Source organism: Gossypium raimondii, chromosome 6 (genome assembly GCF_025698545.1).
Source record: "Gossypium raimondii isolate GPD5lz chromosome 6, ASM2569854v1, whole genome shotgun sequence".
NCBI lineage: Eukaryota > Viridiplantae > Streptophyta > Magnoliopsida > Malvales > Malvaceae > Gossypium > Gossypium raimondii.
The window spans coordinates 57,356,737-57,377,291 of NC_068570.1; the positions used below are offsets into that span (position 1 = coordinate 57,356,737).

Sequence of the window (20,555 nt, forward strand, 5' to 3'; positions counted from 1 at the left end):
CATGGGGCCCTTTCCCTTGTCACTTCCCTTAGTTATCAGTCGGGTTATCTTTGCCACGATATCCTCTTGAGATTCCCACATCTTCTCAGTCATTTCTTGCTTCATCTTGTCTAGCCGCTCCTGCATCTGTAGCTGAAGTCGGTCCTGTATCTCCTTTTGACATTGCTCTAGTTTTTCTAATCTCTGATCCATATCTTTTGTCCTTGCTCGAGTGTCGTAACGGTGCTTGGTAGGTTGGTTGGTTTCCAAGTTAACTGAGCAATGATTTTAATTAATTAGGATCATTTAGAGGTGTTTAATGCATATGATGGAATGTAATGCAAATGCATGAAATGAATGCCTAAAGAGATGTTAACTTTGATTCAATTACATTCAAAAAACTTTACTAGAAGACAAATTTCTTTACATAAAGCAGATATATATATACGACTTTGCCCTCATATTCCAGTCGAAGACATCTTCTCCTTCTCTATCCGGATGCTAGGATAAACCTTGCAAATTCTTCAAAAGGAACGTCTCTTCTACCTCTTTTTGCTTGATCCTGGTTGATATGCATCATCTGCCCATCTTCGTAATGCTCATCGGCTTCTTTAAGGAAGTTAGATTATCGAAAACTCTTGAATAATCAGCCTGAATCCTCGGACCATGAAGTAAAGTCACGAACACTTCTGTCACCCTTCTTGTGTTTCTTGGAATATATTCAGGCAGCCGTATTATTTTCCACTTTATCAAGAAATCCGTATTCCATGACAAGCTTTCTAAGTTAGTAATCGAATGTGAATCAACACCTCTTTTCTAGGATGCAAATGTAATGTAATTATGATGTCATGCAATCAAAACAAAATAAACCCAAGTCAGTATCAGGTATAAACATTAAATCCAATACAATCAAGAAATAATAAAAACTCCTAGTCAGGTATCTACTGAGGTCTAGAGTACTTCTACCTAGGGTAAGTTCCTAAAGCTCACTATATGAGGCTTAGTTTCTAGAGTAAGGGTACCCGAACTAGCAGATTCCTCGACCCTGACCCATTATAGGCTCATGTGGATCGAGTTCAGCTCAGGGGGATACATTTCCCTATGGCTGCACGGAGATGAAAATCTCACGAAGACATAGGTACGGATGTATCCCGGAAGCGGTCCACTACCCTGCACGGAGGTGAAAACCTCACGAAGGACTAGTTTCTCGCTCCCACTTAAGGGGGTAAAATGCAAAATGTAAATGCAAAGTTGCCAAAATACCATGATAAAACATCAATGAGTGCGAAGGGAACTCATGAATTTTTTTAAAAACTTTTGATTTTCGACACAAAGACAAACATAATCAGTTTATGGCTCGACTCTCTAAGGTCCCCAGTGGAGTCGCCAAGCTGTCGAAACCGTTTTTTTGAAAACAAAATTTTAGTTGTCGACTTTTAAAAGTAAAACTGGAGTCGCCACCGATCCTTTATTAAGGTGTGACCGGCCCACCTCAAAAAATTATTTTGGTCTGCGAATTTTGAAATCAGGCTCGGGAGTCAGTTACGCACGAGGAAAGGTTAGCACCCTCGTAACGCCCAAAAATCGGTACCAAATTGACTATTTAATGTCTTAGTGTCGAAAGTTAAAAAAGATTTTAAAATAAGTTTGAATGATGAAATTGGCAAAAGGATAATCAATTGTTCAAGTCATGTAAAGAAATCGAGTCCCAATACGTTAGGGTACAATTCCTCATAATCCCCAAACTTTGAATGTCACTTTTATTTTATACTGAAAATTCTCATTTCGAGAAAGTAACATGCCACACCCAATACGTTAGGGCACAACAAGTTAAGTTCCCAAAATGATTTTTATGCATTTTGAATAAAAATATTCTCGGTCATTCAGATTGACAAAGAAAATCAGAACCCAATACGTTAGGGCTCAATTTCCCTCGAAAATCCCAAACTTCCAATAATGCTTTACTCAAAAAACCTTCAAATCAAGAAATTCACTTTGGTGAATAGTTTAAACCAAAATATAGTTTTAGATGGGTATGTTAAAAAGTTAATACAATACGATACAAATCCTAATTTAAGACCAAAATGAATAAATATTAACAAATATATATACGGGTAGAATATACAAGTAAATTTACATGCATGTACGCGCATACATTCAACGTGTAAATATAAGTGTACATATAAAATAGATGGAATGAAAGAAATCTAAATAAAATGCATGTATGTATTTGCAAATTGTGAAAATAACTTAAAAATATAAGAATATATATACATGAGAATTGTGAAAATAAAGTAAAATTATAAAAATATGTGCAATATGTATAAAAGGAAAAATTTAAAGGAAAACGTGTACATGAATATATGAAAATGTATGGGTATCTTGAATTATGAAGCGAAAAGTGTATATGTTATATAATATACATGCATACATATATAATATAAAATTTATAAATGTTAGAAAAGTAAAAATATAAAGTATAAAAAAAGTATATATATGTATATTATTTAAAACATGCGTATATATGTGCAGTAATAATAATGATAATAATAATAATAATAATAATAATAATATCAATAAATAGGATAAAATAAGAAACATAGCATAATTATGAAAAAAAATGGACTAAATTGAGTTAAAAACGAAGCAATGGGCGTATTTAAAATAAAAATTTTAAAAAAGGGGGCCCACTCGAACGTGCGCGCAACCATGGAGGACCAGAAGGGATATTATCCCATCCTTCCAATGCGCTATGCAAGGAGCGACCCAATTGAAACAAAGATAAAATGTGCGGCCCAAATTTTAAAATATGTAAAAAGAATTTAATTAAAAAGCACTGCAAATAGGAGGGGCCAATTGCGCAAATATACCATGTGACGTCAGAGCGAGCCGATCCTCCCCTCCGGGTCGGGTCACCGCGCGGGTCTGCTTGAATGAAAACGGCGCCGTTTTGATTGTTAATTAAAACCATTTTCCCTTTCAAAATCATTCGGAACCGAATGAGAGGAAAAAAAATAATAAAAAAAAAAAAGAAAAACTCAACAGGTGCTCTGCTGGGGTTTTATCCCTAGCTTCCTCGCACCGCCGCCGTTCTCAAACAATCAGCCGATCCAAATCCCGGCCGTCCAAGACGAAGCGAGCTTCGGGTTTCATCGGCAAGACCACGCAGGTAAGCCTCTCCCCTTTTCTTTTGTTATATAAAAAAAATAAAAATAAAAATAAAAAACATAGAAAACGCGAGAAGAAAAAAAAGAAACCCGAGTTCACCTAAAAGAGAATCTGTACTCAGTTTTTTCTTTTCGATTTCTTTGTCTATTTCTCTGTTAATACCCCCTATTTTTCCCCCCTTCATTCATACAAATCTAGGCTTTTATAGCCTACGAAAATGCACTAGTTTACAATCCCTCTCTTTTGTGGACTCTTAGTCCGTTTTTATTTGCAGGTGGTTGTGCGAATGGCGCACGTGGAGGGGCTGATCTCCGAGTCCTACGGCGCTTGGAGAGGTTTGCTGGAGGCGTTGGAAGTTGCTGGTGGCTTGCTGCAGCTAGGGTTTCCCTTTTGATTTTTAGTTTTGCTGTGTTGGGCTGTTAGTTACTGGTCATAGGGTCTGGGTCTTGTTTGTTGGTTTGGGCCCAGGCATATTTGTTTGCTTGGGCCCGGGCATTATTGGGCTTGTACAAAGATTGTCTGGTAGATTCGTCATGTCAGTTACATTTATGACAAAAACATGCAAAGCTTATTGATCCAACTTCATGAATTAAGATGTAATATTAATGATCCGCAACTGTTCACAAAGCCAATTGCATACAGGCCATACTCCATAGGGACGAATAGCTGAAAAGGGCAGGAAATTTCAGCCTCATTTATTAATTTATTATTATCATAGCACTATATTATTTTTGAAAGAGTACAAATGTACATTAGTTTACATACATACAAAGATTTGGTTGGCCAGGGCCGGGAAGGGGGGGGGGGTTTAGAAAATAAAAATATCAATATGGATGAAGCAACCTCCAAAGATGGGTAAAAAAGAAGAGACAAATTAAGTACTTAAAAATCAAACTAGATGAAGCTATATAAGCCATCAAGATAAAAAGAAAGAGCCAGAAAGATACTGAACTCACTGTCGAAATGGGAATGATATCCAGCAACAAGTGTGCGATTGAGTTGGTTCTTTGACTAGGTACTTTAGTGTGGTTTTCTGTTTCAGTTTCAGGTATCAGCAAGTTTAATAAGCTGGTCTACTACACCTGGATCGGCCAGTGTGCTTGTGTCTCCGAGTTCATCCAACTGTCTGGCTGCGATTTTCCTCAGAATCCTCCGCATTATCTTCCCACTCCTTGTTTTTGGGAGGGCAGGTGCCCAATGTATTTTGTCAGGTGCCGCGAATGCTCCTATCTGCAAGCCACCCACATACACCTTTTAACTAACCAATGTTTAACTAATCGGGATGTAAGGAAACCGGTAGCTACGGCTACAGTTTAAATTTTTGGTTCAACTGAATGGTAATGGTCAAAGCAACAAATTTTGAAAACTATTTGAGACCATAGCAAACATCTAAATTCTACGTCTTCTTTTCAAGGACCACACTTCAAAAAGTGCAAGGCTGACTAGGAACTAATATGGGTTTAAAGTACTTGGGAGGTTCCTGTATTATAGGGACTAGATCAATTTAATCTTTATACTATTAAAAAGAATTAAATAAGTCCAAATTGTAACAAAGTTAACATTTAATATATAAAAATTATTTTGAAAATTATTTTTTTCAATTGTAGTTCAATTCTAGATTTCATTTACAGAACTATAAAAACTTTCAAAATATTAACTCTGTTAAACAGGAAATGATATTTTTTAAACAATAAATGTTAACTCTATTTCAATTCGATCTTACGCGATTCTTTTCAATAGTACAGTGACTAAATTGATTTATTTAATAGTAGAGGGACTAATTTGATCAGGTCCATATAATAGAGGGACTTCTCAGATACATTCATGAACTAATATGTCTATGGTGACGGTGTAGATCATCTCTTAAAAGAAACAAGCACTAATCTATTACATGTTTCATATTTATATTCTACATATCATGTAGGTTAAATATGAGAGTTCCTAAGCATAAGCAGGCAACAACGTTTTTCTTCTTTTACTTTTTTGCTAGTTTGTCAGCAGACCAAGATTATGCTAGTACCAACAATTTCATCGAGTAAGGTGCGTTAGGTTAAATTTGTCCTTATGCAGCAACCCATAGGAATAAATTCAAACCTGAGTTCGCACGGTGAGTATAAGGCTCTTTCTGAGTTCGTCACTGTAAGAAATGCCTTCCACTGGAGTTACAAAGGCATATATGCCCTGCCCTTTAACCTAAGGGAAACGGAAAATGAAAGCTTAGGATTATGAACCACAAGCATGTCTCTTGGCTACTTGATATATAATTCTAAAATAAATGCATCAAGACCTTAGCATACCTGGTGCTCAACACCAACCACAGCAGCTTCTGCACACTGAGGATGAGAAACTAGAGCAGATTCCACCTCAGCTGTGCCAATACGATGCCCGCTGCAAACATTGAGATAATATCACTGACAGGCAATAGAAAAGAAGCAGATACGGAACATTCAACAGGCTGGCTAGTTTCCAGATAACTGCGGAACTTTATTAAAATGGAGGTGAAAGTCCCATAGAGGCCCCTATGCTTAGAGTTGGATTGCATTTTAGCCCCTCTACTCAAAAAATGATCAAATTAATCTTTGTATGTTAGATCAAAGAGCAAACTAGTCCTTCTGTTAAAAATTTAATCCATTGTTATTGTTAAAAACTGGTCTCTGTACATCAATATAAGCTACATGTGGAACACCATATGACATCTGATTATTCTGTCAGCCACACTAGTTTTTAACAGTACAAAGGAAAGAAATTTTTAACAGAAGGGACCAATTTGCACTTTAATCTAACATACAGGGACTCATATGACCATTTTTTGAGTAGAATGGGCAAAATGCAATCTAACTCCTAGTACAGGGGCCTCCATGGTATTTTATCTTCAAATGGAATACCTGACATTGATAACATCATCAACTCTTCCAGTAAGCCAGTGGTACCCATCTTTGTCCCTGAAATGAAACCGGCAACAAAGAATAAATGGATATAAGTATAGGGGTGGCTTAGAATCAAATTCACTATGCTAGTAAAAAATGCAAACTAATGAAACAGCAAATTCAGGGTTATACCAACATACCTGCTGCATCCATCACCAGTAAAATAATATCCAGGGAATGGCTTAAAGTATGTTGTCTCATATCTCTCATGGTCACCATACAGAGTTCGAAATGCACCAGGCCATGAGCTTTTCACACACAGGTAGCCACTGCACTCACCACCAAGCTCAACTCCTTTCTCATCCACTATGACAGGCTGTCGTTATACAATAAGAAGAGATTAACGAAAAGGAAAAGAAAAATGCTAATTTTATATAACAGCAGGGTGTTAAACCTGGATTCCAAAGAAAGGAAAGGTTGCAGAACCAGGCTTCTGTGGCCAGGCCCCTGGTAGAGGAGTAATCTGCCAGTTAAGACGAGGAAAACATATCAAAAGTTGAAATATCATGTAAAGCAGAGAAAAATCAACTAAATTTCCAAGTGAAAAATAGTTATGAGAATATTTCCAGAGGAGATGCTCCCAAAATATGTAACATGAAAAAAGAAAAGTACTTACCATAAAGCCACCTGTTTCTGTTTGCCACCAAGTGTCAGAAATTGGGCACCTTGACCCTCCAACTACATTAAAAAACCACCTATAGTAACCGGGACCCTTTTAGGTGAGAAACAGTTTGTTTATATATAAAAAGAGATAAGAGGCAAAAAATACAAAGAAAACTTATAAAGTTGAGAACCTCCAAGCACTTGGATTAATAGGCTCGCCAACACTTCCAAGGACACGAAGGGACTTCCTTGAGTAGCGTGTAACATACTGCACAGTCAGCAATAGTGATTATCAATACAAATTTGGAAATACATCAAGAAGAACTCCAGCGATGGTTTTCTCCAAACACACTAGATGACCTTTGCAGGCCAAAGGATAGTCTCGAAGATCATGCAAGTAAACTTTCATTCCAGAATCAAAGAAAATGACTGAATGCTTGCAAAACTCAAACAAGTTCCTTTCTTTATTACTCCCACTTAATTTTAGACAGCAATATTGAATGAAAATTGAAGACAAAAGTAGATTGGAGCTGTGGAAATTATGAAGGTGAGTATCAAATATAAAAAATAAATGAAGCAAAATAGAAACAAAGAGCTCTCTTTATTCAAAAAATCTCTGATAAACATCCCGAACCCAAGATAAACAAGATTAGAGAAATAGCTTGCCTCATCACCATCACGCATGAGAGAGCGCACCAAGGTAGGGGCAGTGTAGAAAATGGTCACCTTGTATTTGTCAACAATGTCCCAACATCGTCCAGGATCAGGGTAACTTGGGGCCTGCAAATTCCAATAGGACTTGTTGCTATCTACTGAAACATCTATAATATATTCTAACAAAAAAATTTGGTTTAAATGCTATAACAATCTGGCAGTTAGTGCTTATTAATGGCTTGTCAAACCTAGTTGCTCTCTAGATAAACTTTCAGAAACACCATGACTTGTAAAACCTTCCATACACCATTATGTTTCTTCCAGCATGTTTTAACTAATCCAGATTAGTTGCCACTTCTTTTGCCTCCTTAGTCCTCAATGACAATCTCAGGGAACCAAAAATTACAACATAGACACTATCCGTGTGCCAGATGTATATAAAACTAGACTAGTTGCCAATACTGGAAGCTTATAATTTCTTTATCCGTGTCAAATAGGAATTGTGAACCCTTACCCCCTCATACAGAAGAACTGTAGCTCCATTAAGCATGGGTCCATAAGTAACATAACTGTGCCCTGTAATCCAACCACAGTCAGCTGTGCACCTAAAATCAAGCAAAAGATGTTAACAAAGACTTGGCAACAATAGAATTATAAACAGCAAGAATTTATAAAATTTTAAGAGCACAAGGGAGCAGAGTGTCCAAAGTACCAGTAAACATCAGAGTCTTTGTAGTCAAATGCATATTTGAATGTTGTAGCTGTGTACACCATATATCCTCCAGTTGTATGAAGTACACCCTTTTGAAAGTTCATATTAGAGCATAAGAAAGGAATATGAGAAACTATGTATCCTCCAGTTGTATGAAGTACACCCTTTTGAAAGTTCATATTAGAGCATAAGAAAGGAATATGAGAAACTATGTAAAATATTTCAACCAATCAAAATAAATATACCTTTGGCTTCCCGGTACTCCCACTAGTATACAGCAGAAAAAGGGGATCTTCTGCATCCACCCATTCAACGTCAGAAGAAGTTGGATATTTTGGGACAACATCCTAGAAAAGAAGTATGAAAACGTCACTCCATTATAAAATTACGGTTACTGAAACCAGGAACCATCAAAGCTTAATAATTTTCTGTTTTTACACTAACCTCCCACCATATATCTCTTCCTTCCTTCCATTTAGTCTTTTCCCTCTTCAGTGCCAATTGGTTTTCATAGGTTAAGCACACATCTGCACAAAAAAAGATATCAATATAGATAGAGAGCATACGAGTCATAAAAATAATCACATTAGAGTCACTGGTGATAGAAATCAGCAGAGCAACGTAGCTAAAAGTTAAAGACTCAGCGACCTGTTAAGCATCCATCATGCTCTACATGATGCTAAAGATCTGGATATGTTAATTTAGATCTGACAAGCACATGGTACTCTCCATCAGTTATGTAAGAGCAGTTGGCAACCATCTCCCCCTTGGATATTAAAACATACTGAATGAATGCGAAGGAACAGTAGTGCAAAGAAATACTGTTGTACCAAAAGTTTCATTATATAGAAAATAAAATTTAGGTTAAAGATAAGTGGTCCATTGTATAGCACTAAGCAAAAGTTGATGAGATTAAATGGGTTCCATTTGCCCAGTCTAAATATGCATGAATTGCTATGGAGTATGGAGGAACCTATGCTCAAAAAATTAATAATTTCTTAAATTTTTCCAACCTACAGAGATCCCCTTGTTGGCAGAGTCAATAAGGGCAGCATCAACAATGTCCTTGAGGAAGACGGTCTTGGGACCTCTTTTAACAGCATTACAAGTAATAACAACTTTGGGTTTGCAGTCCACAATTCGTTGGGCAAGAGATTCTGAAGAGAACCCAGCAAAGACAACCTGAAAGTGCAATGGGGGTGGGAATTCGTCCAATGATAAAGAAGAAATTAGCAAAGTAATCTCTTATTGTTTGTTTGACATCATTCATCCTTCTTCATGTGCAAAAAAAGGAGTCATGTACCGAGTGAACTGCACCAATGCGCGAGCATGCAAGCATAGTAATAGGGAGTTCCATTAACATAGGCAAATAAACAACAACAGCATCGCCCTTTCTAACACCAACACTTTTCAAGTAGTTAGCAAGCTGCAAACAAGATGCAACAAATCAAAAGTGATTCCAATTAACAAAACCGAAAACATGCAGCGAATAATACAAAAGCTGAAAGAGACCTGGCAAACTCGTTGGAGTAGTTGGGAATAAGTTAAAGTAGCATCAAAGCCAGGTTCATTGGATTCCCAATAAAGAGCAATTTTGTCTGCAAGTCCAGCATCAATGTTTCTATCTAAGCAATTGTAACACACATTGGTAATGCCGCCTTTGAACCACTGGTAAAGACCAGAAACAAAAGGAACAGATTACAGTTACATAGACCCAAACGTTAAACTAAACAAGAATACAAGACAAAAAAGACACTAAAAGAGAATGAATGAAAGACCTCGATCTTGATATTCCCCCTCCTCACATCGAGATTCTCAGAGTAAACCTGATCTCCCCATCTTTGTTTCCAGTAAAACTCCGATGACGCAATGCCTGACCAAAACCCAGCTGGGTTTTCTATCGATGCTTTATACATTTCCAGGTACTGATCTCATATCACCCACCAGAATTGCCAATTATACAACAACCACGTAACCAAATCATAAGCTAATTTACTCAGATCAAAGCGAAACCGTAAATCCATGATCATATATAACAATTCAGTATTAAGCAATATTCAATTCAAGAAACAATGAGAAGAAACCTTTTGCTGAGAAGGAACGAGAGCCTGACGAGAAAAGTCATGGCTAGGGAGAACGACGTCGTCCTCTTCAGAAGCAGGAGCGTCACCCAAAACAACGGCCTTCAAATGAGAGATCTTGGCTACGGCAGAGGAAGGCGGAGAAGCCGTGGAATCAGCGTGGCGGAAATGGTGATTGTGGTTGTGGTTGTGGTTGTTGAGAGAGGCCATCAACAAGAGTGATCGACCGGCACCGTCAAGGTGAAGAAGAGGCAAGCGATGGTTGAGGCGGGATATTTTGTAGCGATGTTCAAGCTGTGGGAGTATAAGGGGAATGATGGGACGGGGGGAAATGCCGATGCTCTTCATTTTATCTTATAGTTCAAGCTTAAAGCTTTGCTATAAAGTTATAACCTTTCCATTATGTGTATGTATTTGTTACCTATAGTTTACCATCAGACTTTTGCTCTACTTTCTTTTCATGTGCATATATATATATGCCCATAGCATTGGAAATATCATTTATCAGATAGCACAAAATATATATAAGAGAATCACGGGAGTTTAGTAAAACAGTAATGCTTTTGTTTTCCTTAATTAGGTTGAGAGTTGAATTTTGCTTCGGATAAAATCCGTAACTAGTGATTAGTTTTTAATGAGCTTACAGAATATAGATGAATAATACAAAATTGATTTCTAATTTTATTATTTAAATGTTCAATGTTTTCAAATGTTGTAGGATATACTCGTGACTGGGTTTAAATTTATTGGGATTATTTTGCGAGTGTTTAAAGAACGATTTTGATTTTTGTATCATGAATTTAATAAGTTTAAATCATGATATAAAAAAATTAAATTATGTTCCCTTCCGCAATTACTACAAGTGTGTTCAAAAGATTTGAATCTATAAAGAGCGTGAACTCTTTTGCATATCAAGATTTGAGTTTGAAGCTATTGAAATGCATGTATGGGTGATAAAAGTTTTGAGAAATTGCAGTGGTAGAACCAAGAGGCTAGTAGAGGTCTTGACCCTCTTAAAATAGAAAATTTTTTATTTAGATCTCGTTATAATTTATAAAATTTTAAGTTAATAATGGTAAAATTATACTTCAACATCAAAAATGATAAAATATTAATTTAATCTTTTAAAAAATATAAAATATAAACTATTAAAAAATAAAATTACATTTGTAATATCATAAAAATATACCACTTAATTTTGATCCTAAAAAATTTAAATGATATGAGTACACTAAAATAATTTAATTGTCTTTGCTATAATGTTGACAAGTGGCCTTTTCTTATTGGTGGTCGACACATGTGGATATAAAAGAGTACATTGACAGTTTTTTTTTTTTGAAGATAAAGTACATTGACAGCTATATGATAATAAAAGGACTATTTTACTATTAAAAAAAACTCGTTTCCAACTTTATTGAAGGAAATAGACCATTTAAAATTTTATTTATCGAAATGAGCTAAAAAGATCCAAAACGTGCCTACGTGGAAGTATTTTAAGGAGAAATTTCATAAAAGTATATTGATAGAAATGCGCTTTACCCTGTGTCAGTAAAAATGCGCTGAAGTGGGCACACTTTTGCCCTTACTCAGACTAAATTTTCAAAAAAGATCATTTTTTAAAAATATTATAAAAATAGACCAAATTTTTTAAAATTTATGAGAATAAGCCTTTATAATATCCAAAGTGGCAACACCATTTTTTTTTGTGCCACCAATTAATGTGTAAATAAAACTTACAAAACAGATCTTTATATAGACCCAAAGTCTCATTTCTCTTTTTTTTTAAGTAATTGGGATGTGAGATATGTTTATATATAGACTCGTGAATAAGTTTGCAGCTTGTTTCTAAACAACGTAGGATTCCTTCCTCTTTTAACTAACAATATAAAATTAAAGGCTACACTATATTTTTATTTTTATTTATAGAGTTTAAATTTTTTACAAAAGTTAACATTTGTTACATTATAAATAAAAATTTTAAACTCTATAAGTAAAAATTATAAAATATAAAATGAGTATGGTAAAATATTTAAAAATTACTAATATTTGAGTGATCATCTTGTAAGTTTTATAATTCGATAGCCAAAAATCATAGTTAAGTGACTACTAATGTACTTTAATCTAGATATAAAAATATGAAAAATAATTATTATATTTTATGCATATTATATATTTCTATAAAAACTTATTTAACATAATTATATACTCTGTTTAAATGGATTATCTATATGGTCAAAATACATTTGAAATAAATTTATCAAGATTCATCGTGATGAAAATTAAATTAAAATTAGGATTAAAAAATGAATAAGTATAATAAAATATTAAAAATAAATATTTAAAAAAGAGATATCAATTTTTAAAATTACAAAAAATACTATTTGAGTACCAAATACTCACCATTTAATTTATTAATCAAACATTCATAACATAAAATAAAATAAATAATAAAAAATTAAAGTATAACTTCTAATTTAAAATAATGGAAAATTATTTTAAAATTAGAATTGCATAGATATTAACTTCAAACATTTAAAATTGAATAGAAGATTATTGCATGTATAAGTTTCATATGTGCAATTTGTTCTTTTTTTTAAGTCCTTTTGTATATATGCTAACAATTCTAAAATGCAACAAGGTTAAAGATCTCAAAATATAATTTTATAATATGAGAAAATGTTAACGAAATATAAAAAATAGAAATTGTTTTGTAAAAAATTATAAAATATAATGTAGCCTTTAATCTTATGTTATTAGTTGAGATAGGAAGGAATATTGTTTAAAAACAAGTTGCAAACCTATTCATGGCTCTATATATACACATATCTCACATCCCATATTGCTTAAGAAAACAAGTGAAATGAGACTTTGGGTCTATATAAATATCTATTTTGTAAGTTTTATTTTTACATTAATTGGTGACACCTTAAAATAAAATAAAAAACATTGTTGTCACTTTAGGTCTTTATAAAGGTTTATTCTCGTAAATTTTGAAAAAATTTATCTATTTTTATAATATTTTAAAAAACTGACATTTTTTTGAAAATAGTCCGGGCACGGGTTAAAGTGCACCTACGTCTACGCGCTTTTCTAAATTTCTCCTTAAAATATTTCCATGTAGGCGAGTTTTGAATTTTTTTAGCCTATTTCGATAAATAAAATTTTAAATGACTCATTTTCGTAAATAAAATTAGAAATGGGGTTTTTTTAGTAAAATATTAAGATAATATTATTACCATATATATTAAAGGTGATAAAAACAGCAATTACCATAATGTTATCATCATATGTAATAAAAGAGTAATTATCATGATATTATTACCATATATATTAATTATCATAATTTAAAATAGCAATTTAATATATATAAATACTATCAATTTAAAGTTACAATTAAGAAAAGCATTTCAATATGGTATAATTAAGAAATTGTCATTTGGCATACTAATTATTTGACATGTGTTTTATTGACTATATTTTAAAATAATATAATTTCAATCTAATTTCCTTATAAAAATATATCAATATTTTATTTTTGGTGAATTACAAGAGGAGGGCAAAGCCTTAATAGTAATGCGACTTGCACAACTCGAACACAAATTATACCCGGAGCGGCGAACACCTTAGCCATCAGGCCAACACACGGGGCTTAAAAAACATATATATTGATATTGAATACTCATTCATATAACATTGATCATATATGTCAATAATTTTTGCTATAATTTATTTAGTCATAAATTATGAAAAAATTATAAATATGAAGATGTCTACATATAAAATTTTAATAAGTAAAAATATAAATATATAAATATGTTTTTAAAAAATAAAAAAATGTGCAAGCCTAAAATGGGCTTGGGTTTGCTATTTACAAATATGAATGAGTTTGGGCAGAATTTTAGATCTATGTTTTAGGTCGAGTCAGGTTTGAACAAGTATAAAGTGGATTAATATTATACTTAAGCCCAATGTCTTGTCGTATTTATATACATCAAATTAAGCTCTTTAAACACTTAAAATATGAGTATTTTGTATAATCTTTTAGTACTTTTCTGTAATTATTAGATTTCATACTTAATTTTAATATTTATTGTGTTTTTATGCTTTTTTAAATAAAATGACAAGTTTAGGCCAGGAACTTAATCTTAAAGTTAAGCTTATTTTCAGACACTTGGTTGATGAGAAAAATGATGAGAAGAGCCTCAGATGGAGCCAATGTCGCCACATCAAGGTGTTGATGTCCCGACAATGATGCTTTTATTATCAATTGAGGAGTTGGACTTCATCACTTCACACATCTGAGTGGACTATGTTTGAAGTCACGACACCAAGAGTGTGATGTCGCAACACCTACCTATGTGGCCACAACATTGAGCTATTGAGGTTGCAACACTCGCCACAGTTTACAAAGTTGTAGAAGTCGAATCACCTAAGGACGAGGCCGAGAAATTAGAAGGTTGTTGTCGTGACACTAAATCCCAAAAGCACCCCTTGAAGTAGTCCGTCGTTGATGTCGCAACACTAAGACGTCACGACAAGGGAATTTTTCAATCCATCAAACCCTAAAAGTGAGGGAAGATTATTAATTGTAGGTCAATTTGTATTAGACTATAAAAGATACATCATGACACATTTTTGAGAGACTTTTGGATAGATTCTTAATACTAGCTATTTTAGGTTAGATTTTAGAGAACTCTCTTATAGGATTTTTTGCACTTTGTCTTTCTTAGTAAAAAAGCACATGAACTTTCTTGTACCTTTTGCAATTGTTTTAGTATTTCAATAGATTTTTCGTATTTTACTATTCTGATTTCGCGTTTTATCAATTGGGTTTCAATATTCATGGATTCAACACTTCAAACCTTTAATTGATTCAAAGATTTTGTCGGTTCTATTGAGCATTTCTAAACCTGGTTTTATTTTTGTTATTTTTCTTGTGTGATTTAACATGAAAATGATTGGGTTTCTTGGATTGATTATGGGTATGAAATGATTTTATTTGTGGTTGGTTAATTGAAGTGTTAATTAGTTAATTTAAGGTTTAGGCACTAGATCGTAAAATTTAGACTAAATCGAATGAAATTGAAAACTTAGAATTGATAACTCTAGGGGACTATATAAATAGGTGAAACTGAGAGGAGATCCTATTGAGCATTAATTCGATTAGCCCGATTTAATTTAATGAGGTCTTGAGATAAATTGGATTAGATTGCTTAATTGGGTGAAATGGTGACCGAGAGGTAAAATTGAAGAGTTGTAATTTATACATGTATGGTTTTATAGTTGTAATTGTATGGTCTTTATACTAGTGAAACTTTCTAAACAAATTAAATGATTAATCATTATTTGAGCCTAAACTTGGTAACTGCTCTCACATTATGGCTTAAATTTTTTTTCCAGGTTAATCCCTGAACTTTAGGGTTTTCAAGAAAATATTAAGACTAATTTGGATCAAAAAAAGTTTAGGCTGAATGTGGTAACAGTTACCAAATTTTCTGGTTCCAATGTGTAAACAATTGACAAGTTTAAAGACTAACTTACACAAAAAAAAAAAGGGACTAAAACCAAATTAGACCTTTCTATACGATTCTGCTGTAACCATTTCCTGAAGAGGGTTTAAACTTCAAAGCGTAAAGGGCTGCTTCTGCACCGTTATTTTCAAAGCATTTGCCTCTGTATTTTAGCCAATTAAGAAGAAGAACAAGAAGGGGAATTCAAAATTGAAAGGGCCAGGCAAAGTAGATTACCACGAATTATTACTAGCATTAGCAGCCACCAAGCATTGAAATTAGTATATCGATTCGATTCTGTTTTTCTGGGGTTGAGTGAGTGTGACTGAGGCGACAATGAAGAAGCTCCGATGCGCAATAGACGGTGAATTATGGGAATTGGACGCTTCCACCCCTCGTACCCTTGAAGGAGCGGCGCGTGCTGTTCCAGGGAAGGCATTACCTTTGGGTTTATCAAGAGGGACTAAACTTTTCAGGCCTAACCAGATCGATTTCATGCAACGGTTCATGGCTGCCCCTTTTCTTCCCTCTTATACCCATTACCTTGGGGTTACAATTCAGCGAGTATTGAGCATCCCTGTTAGTGAGAATTGGTCTGCTCTTTTGCTTGGTCAGTTCAACCTGCGTAAGTTTTTGTCGTCTTTAAAGGAAAATGGAGGTGGAGATGGTGTGCGTAAGCGTGACCTTAAATCAATTGGGAAGCTTTTTCTTGATAAGTCATTGTATGCCCTTGGGTTCTCTTCCGAAGTGTTGTTAACCCCTGATGACACTCTGCTTTTAAGCTCTGATTCATATTATGCTCATAATTCCTCTTCCATTCCTAGAAAGAAAGCTGTTTTCCATCATAAGGTTAGTGCTTTTCTCATTAATTATTTCATATAGGGCGCAAGGCATACTCTAGGCACTACAACCCTTATATTGCCTCAGCCTTCAGGCATAAGGTGCGAAAAAAGGCTAGCATAAGTGAACTAAATGTGTATATGTGTGAGTTGTATATGTAATTATATACAAAACAGGCAATTTTTTTAATGTGTATGATTTACTTATGGTTCATGTCTGTTGAGGGGACGATTCTTTGGGAGAAGTATTTGAAATGTCGTCCCCTAGGCAGCCGACCGAGCCCCCTACCATTGAAGGTATGATCCCGGGTCATGCCAGGTTTTGTCTCCCACCTTCATTAAGAGCCGTGTCCAGTTCATGGAGGGGGAGTGTCTTGAGGCAATGGGCCATACGTAGGCGCATGGTCACCCACAATGACCTATATGCCATAGGTCAGGGATTCAAACCCCACCAAGAGTGAAGACACTCTCTGTGGAGGCGGGAGACAAAACACCAGCACAACACAGGGACAATATCTTCTATTGTTGGGGGTCCAGCTGCCCGATGGACGACACTTCGAAGATTTTTCCCGAAGGAGTTGGCCCCCTCAACAATGTCTATAGTTGAATGCTCAAACAATGTCTAGTGAAAAATTAAAGCTAAATTTGATCGGCTGAGCTTCTTTTATGACTAAAGCTTTACAAAAAAAAGTGCACATAGGCGCACTAGGCCTGAGTCTGATCAAATGGGCCTTGCTCGAAAGGATCTGAGGTGCTTTTGTTGTCTAGTGCTAAAGTGCAAGGTGTAGGCATGCCTAGGCTCAGGCCTTGGCAATGACAACATTAAATGTTCTGATTTTTTTCCTCATATTTTATGGTCATTGGCAGTTTCCACATCATAATTTGACAGTGGATGCAGCTTGGCCTGCTCTCTTTGTGGACAAAGAGACTGGTACTTACTGGGATGTGCCTTTCTCCATGGCAATTGATTTGGCTTCTCTTCCATTGGATTCTGGTCTCAGTTATCATTTGTGCCTACACCATAACCATGGGTCACCAAAGCAATTTCAAGGTGATCCCATTGCTCAAGTCCCCGCTTCTCTATTTCCTGGCGTTTCTGCTAAATGCGCCTTTTCTTACGAGAAGAATGTTGACATTTGGAGAAGCAAAGCTCAGAAACTGAAGATGGTTCAACCGTATGACATATTCCTTTCAAATCCCCATGTTTCAGCATCAGGAACCATTGGTAAGATATACCCGATTGACAGTATGTTAGATGTTTATAGTGGAGGGGGATTTTTTTTTTTTCTTTCCATGTGCTGTACTTATTACTTCTTCTGATTTTATCATATAGTCAATCCATTTGTTGCAAAGTTTTTTGCAGGAATTGTTTATTTCATGAATGATTCCATATCGATAACTGCAGCTATTGTGAAAATACTAAAAGTTTCCTTGTTTTATATGCATAGGTGCTGCTTTGAGTGCGAATTTTGGGGAGAGTTCGGTCAGATTAGTTGAAGATGCTAAAGATATTAAGCAGTTATCATATCATAATCCAACTCTAAAATCTACCCTTCTAGGGGATATATTTGCATCCATGTCATTTACGGCCCAGCACGGGAACTTCCAACGGCTAGTTTCTGATCTTACAAGATTTCACGTTCGCATGGATTTCCCTTCTGGTTCTAAATTCCTTTCAGGTGCCACACTATTAGTTCAAGATCTTTTGAACTCACACCAGCCTAGTCCAGAAGCAGTTAAAATGATCTGCCCAACTACCTCCCTTTCACTTCAGCAGCAGGTATGTCTTTTGAAATAATCTCGACCCTTTCGATTTAGGATGTTAAAAAAATGAATGGCTGCAAATTTTTTTCTGATATTTGGTTAATAACACTTTATCTACTTTGCATTGCTGTGAATGCCGTTGGTTGTCCCTGCCATTTCTGGCTATTTTACTTTTCGATGTTAACCGGGGCTTCCAATAACCAATTTGAATTCTTAGGCATTTTCTGGGTAGGGATAGTAATGAATCGGGTTCGGAGCTGATATTGTTAAATCCACCAGCGCTTCATTGTTAGCGTGCTCTGCCCCAACCCTGTCCCACTCTGCGTGGATGTTAGAACTTGAATACTACCACTACCACCATGGATGTTTGATACGTCCATAACCGCTCCACCTCATCCTCTCCTCTTTGACATTTATTAGTTATTTTCAGTACTTTCAATGTGCATTAGACATAGATATTGGGACATTGAAGATTAATCTAAGAGTATCTCATCTAAATATTTCAGGGTTTATAATATATTATTATATTCTTATCCTTTTAAAAGTCAAATATATATGTAAGGGTAAAATAGTAATTTAAACATTGGGGGCGGGTTGATGCAAGTAGATATCACAGCTGCTCCATACCCACCTTTCAAACAGGGAAAAAAACAAACGCCTGCCTCACCCACCCTGCATTTACTGTTCAATCAAAGAAAGAAATTAAAAACTCCATTAGAGACAGATCGGTTTGAAATGTATGTGATAGTTCGAGTTTTGCCATCCTATCTCTGGTTTCTAATTCATGCTGTAAAATTCTTTATATGCATTTTGCACAGATTGCAGGGCCTTTCAGTTTTAGAGTTGATTCAGGGGTTGTGATTGATTTCAAGGACAAAGGTTGGCACATACAAGCAGACCAACCAGTGTTTGCAATTGAATATGCATTGCAGGTCCTTTGGTCCGCAAAGGCTGTTGCTTGGTATTCCCCAAAGCATCAAGAGTTCATGGTAGAGCTTCGTTTTCTCGAGAGTTAAACCCCCTTTTTCTTTCTGCCCTTTGTGTATGTTTTTGAAGTTTCCATTATTGTATCTTCTACTGCCTTCAATTATTTCAAGGATGTTCCTCACCTTTTCACATATCGACTCGGTTGAGTGCTCATTCATATTCCGTCAAATATTAGAGTTCCAAGTCTGAGTTCGAGTCTCACCGGGAATTCCATTTGACTTTTAAAATAAAATTAAAAAACAAAGTCATTCAAGCACTAAAAGAAAAACCTTTTTTTTTCTTTTCCTTAGCTATTTAATATGATATATCAAAGATTGATTAAATAAGATGTTATCATTAGATTTTTTTTCTAGGAGGAAACTGAGTTTGGTCAATTTCAGGGCGGACGGTAATGGTGGCAAGAGGGTATTTTTGGAAAAATCCATTTTTCTTTTGAATTTTATTTTTTGAAAATTTTAATTTTAATTAGGCTTTCAAATTTTTGAAATTTCTCATTTATTTTATAAAATTTTAATTAGAACCCTTTTTTTTTTTTAAATCTCATTAAACTTCTAATTTTTAAAAAAATTTAATTAGCTCCTCCAAAACTTAAACCCACTAATCAATTTGAAAACAAATTTGTTAAACTGAATTCAAATTATAATATTATTTATAAAAAATAGTTTTTTATTTTAATAAACTCAATTAGAGGTCTGGTAGGAAAATCTAGTAGCTTCAAGAGCTTTACCAAAATTGCAAAAGAGAAAAAAAGTTTACCAAATAGAGATTTTTTGTTTTAGATTTTAGGGTTAAAATTTTAAATCTTATAAAATTAAAAATCAAAATTTGTAAACATTGAGGGCTAAATTTGTTGATTTTTTAATATATTTAAGATCATATTGATAGAATATGTAAATATTAAAGAGTTACATTGGTTATTAGGCTAATAAAAAATCCATATTAGCTTTTCATCATTATCTAATGACAACTAACAGGAGTGATCAAAATATTTAATTTTAAAATTTTAATAATTAATTCAGAAAAATTAATAGTTGAGTAATCAAAATATTGAATTGATGAATATATTGAATTAAATATGATTTTAATTAATTTTCAAAATAATGAGATAATGTCCCTAAGTTAATTGGATTGATGAATCCTTCGTTGTTTTAGTATGGAGTTTATTGATGGTACTAGCAATAGGATACCCTTTTTTTGACCAAGTGAATTCACGAGTTTTCAACATTTTCATGGACACTAGAAAATATCGAAAATCTTTTTATTTCAAAATTTAATTCACTCAAAACATAAATTATTTTATTGCTTGTGAATGCTTTGAAGGATCATAATTA

General features: G+C 34.4%; 2 protein-coding genes across 3 annotated transcripts; one reads left to right on the plus strand and one right to left on the minus strand.

Moving 5' to 3' along the window:
• Window positions 1–3,841: 3,841 nt before the first annotated feature.
• LOC105772620 (acetyl-coenzyme A synthetase, chloroplastic/glyoxysomal) lies at window positions 3,842–10,567 on the minus strand. Of its 2 annotated transcripts, none has more exons than XM_052632466.1 (18): window positions 10,128–10,567; window positions 9,822–9,968; window positions 9,556–9,711; window positions 9,347–9,469; window positions 9,057–9,225; window positions 8,488–8,570; window positions 8,289–8,390; window positions 8,044–8,207; window positions 7,846–7,936; window positions 7,344–7,457; window positions 6,869–6,945; window positions 6,691–6,769; window positions 6,469–6,537; window positions 6,215–6,390; window positions 6,033–6,089; window positions 5,445–5,535; window positions 5,242–5,340; window positions 3,842–4,377 (listed from the first exon to the last, which is right to left on the minus strand). In XM_052632466.1, the coding sequence occupies exons 1-18, from the start codon at window positions 10,470–10,472 to the stop codon at window positions 4,192–4,194; spliced, it is 2,328 nt and encodes a 775-aa protein (XP_052488426.1). In that variant the 5' UTR covers window positions 10,473–10,567; the 3' UTR covers window positions 3,842–4,191. The 2 variants fall into 2 exon arrangements, with proteins under 2 accessions (XP_052488426.1, XP_012449456.1); XM_012594002.2 differs by having other exon boundaries at window positions 8,044–8,132; window positions 10,128–10,565.
• A 5,161-nt stretch (window positions 10,568–15,728) lies between these two features.
• On the plus strand, window positions 15,729–19,355 carry LOC105772621 (protein TRIGALACTOSYLDIACYLGLYCEROL 4, chloroplastic). The gene is made up of 4 exons (XM_012594003.2): window positions 15,729–16,483; window positions 17,341–17,698; window positions 17,922–18,253; window positions 19,056–19,355. Exons 1-4 carry the CDS (start codon window positions 15,971–15,973, stop codon window positions 19,251–19,253), a joined length of 1,401 nt encoding a protein of 466 aa, XP_012449457.1. The 5' UTR covers window positions 15,729–15,970; the 3' UTR covers window positions 19,254–19,355.
• The last annotated feature ends 1,200 nt before the right edge of the window (window positions 19,356–20,555 follow it).

Excerpts from the sequence above, each read along its gene's own strand:
- LOC105772620 (XM_052632466.1), bottom strand. The coding sequence starts at position 10,472 with ATGAAGAGCATCGGCATTTCCCCCCGTCCCATCATTCCCCTTATACTC. Across the intron at positions 9,226-9,346 it reads GCATTGGTGCAGTTCACTCG|GTTGTCTTTGCTGGGTTCTC; the intron begins GTACATGACTCC and ends TTGCACTTTCAG. Across the intron at positions 8,571-9,056 it reads CAACAAGGGGATCTCTGTAG|ATGTGTGCTTAACCTATGAA; the intron begins GTTGGAAAAATT and ends TTTTTTGTGCAG.
- LOC105772621 (XM_012594003.2), top strand. The coding sequence starts at position 15,971 with ATGAAGAAGCTCCGATGCGCAATAGACGGTGAATTATGGGAATTGGAC. Across the intron at positions 17,699-17,921 it reads TTCAGCATCAGGAACCATTG|GTGCTGCTTTGAGTGCGAAT; the intron begins GTAAGATATACC and ends TTATATGCATAG. Across the intron at positions 18,254-19,055 it reads CCCTTTCACTTCAGCAGCAG|ATTGCAGGGCCTTTCAGTTT; the intron begins GTATGTCTTTTG and ends CATTTTGCACAG.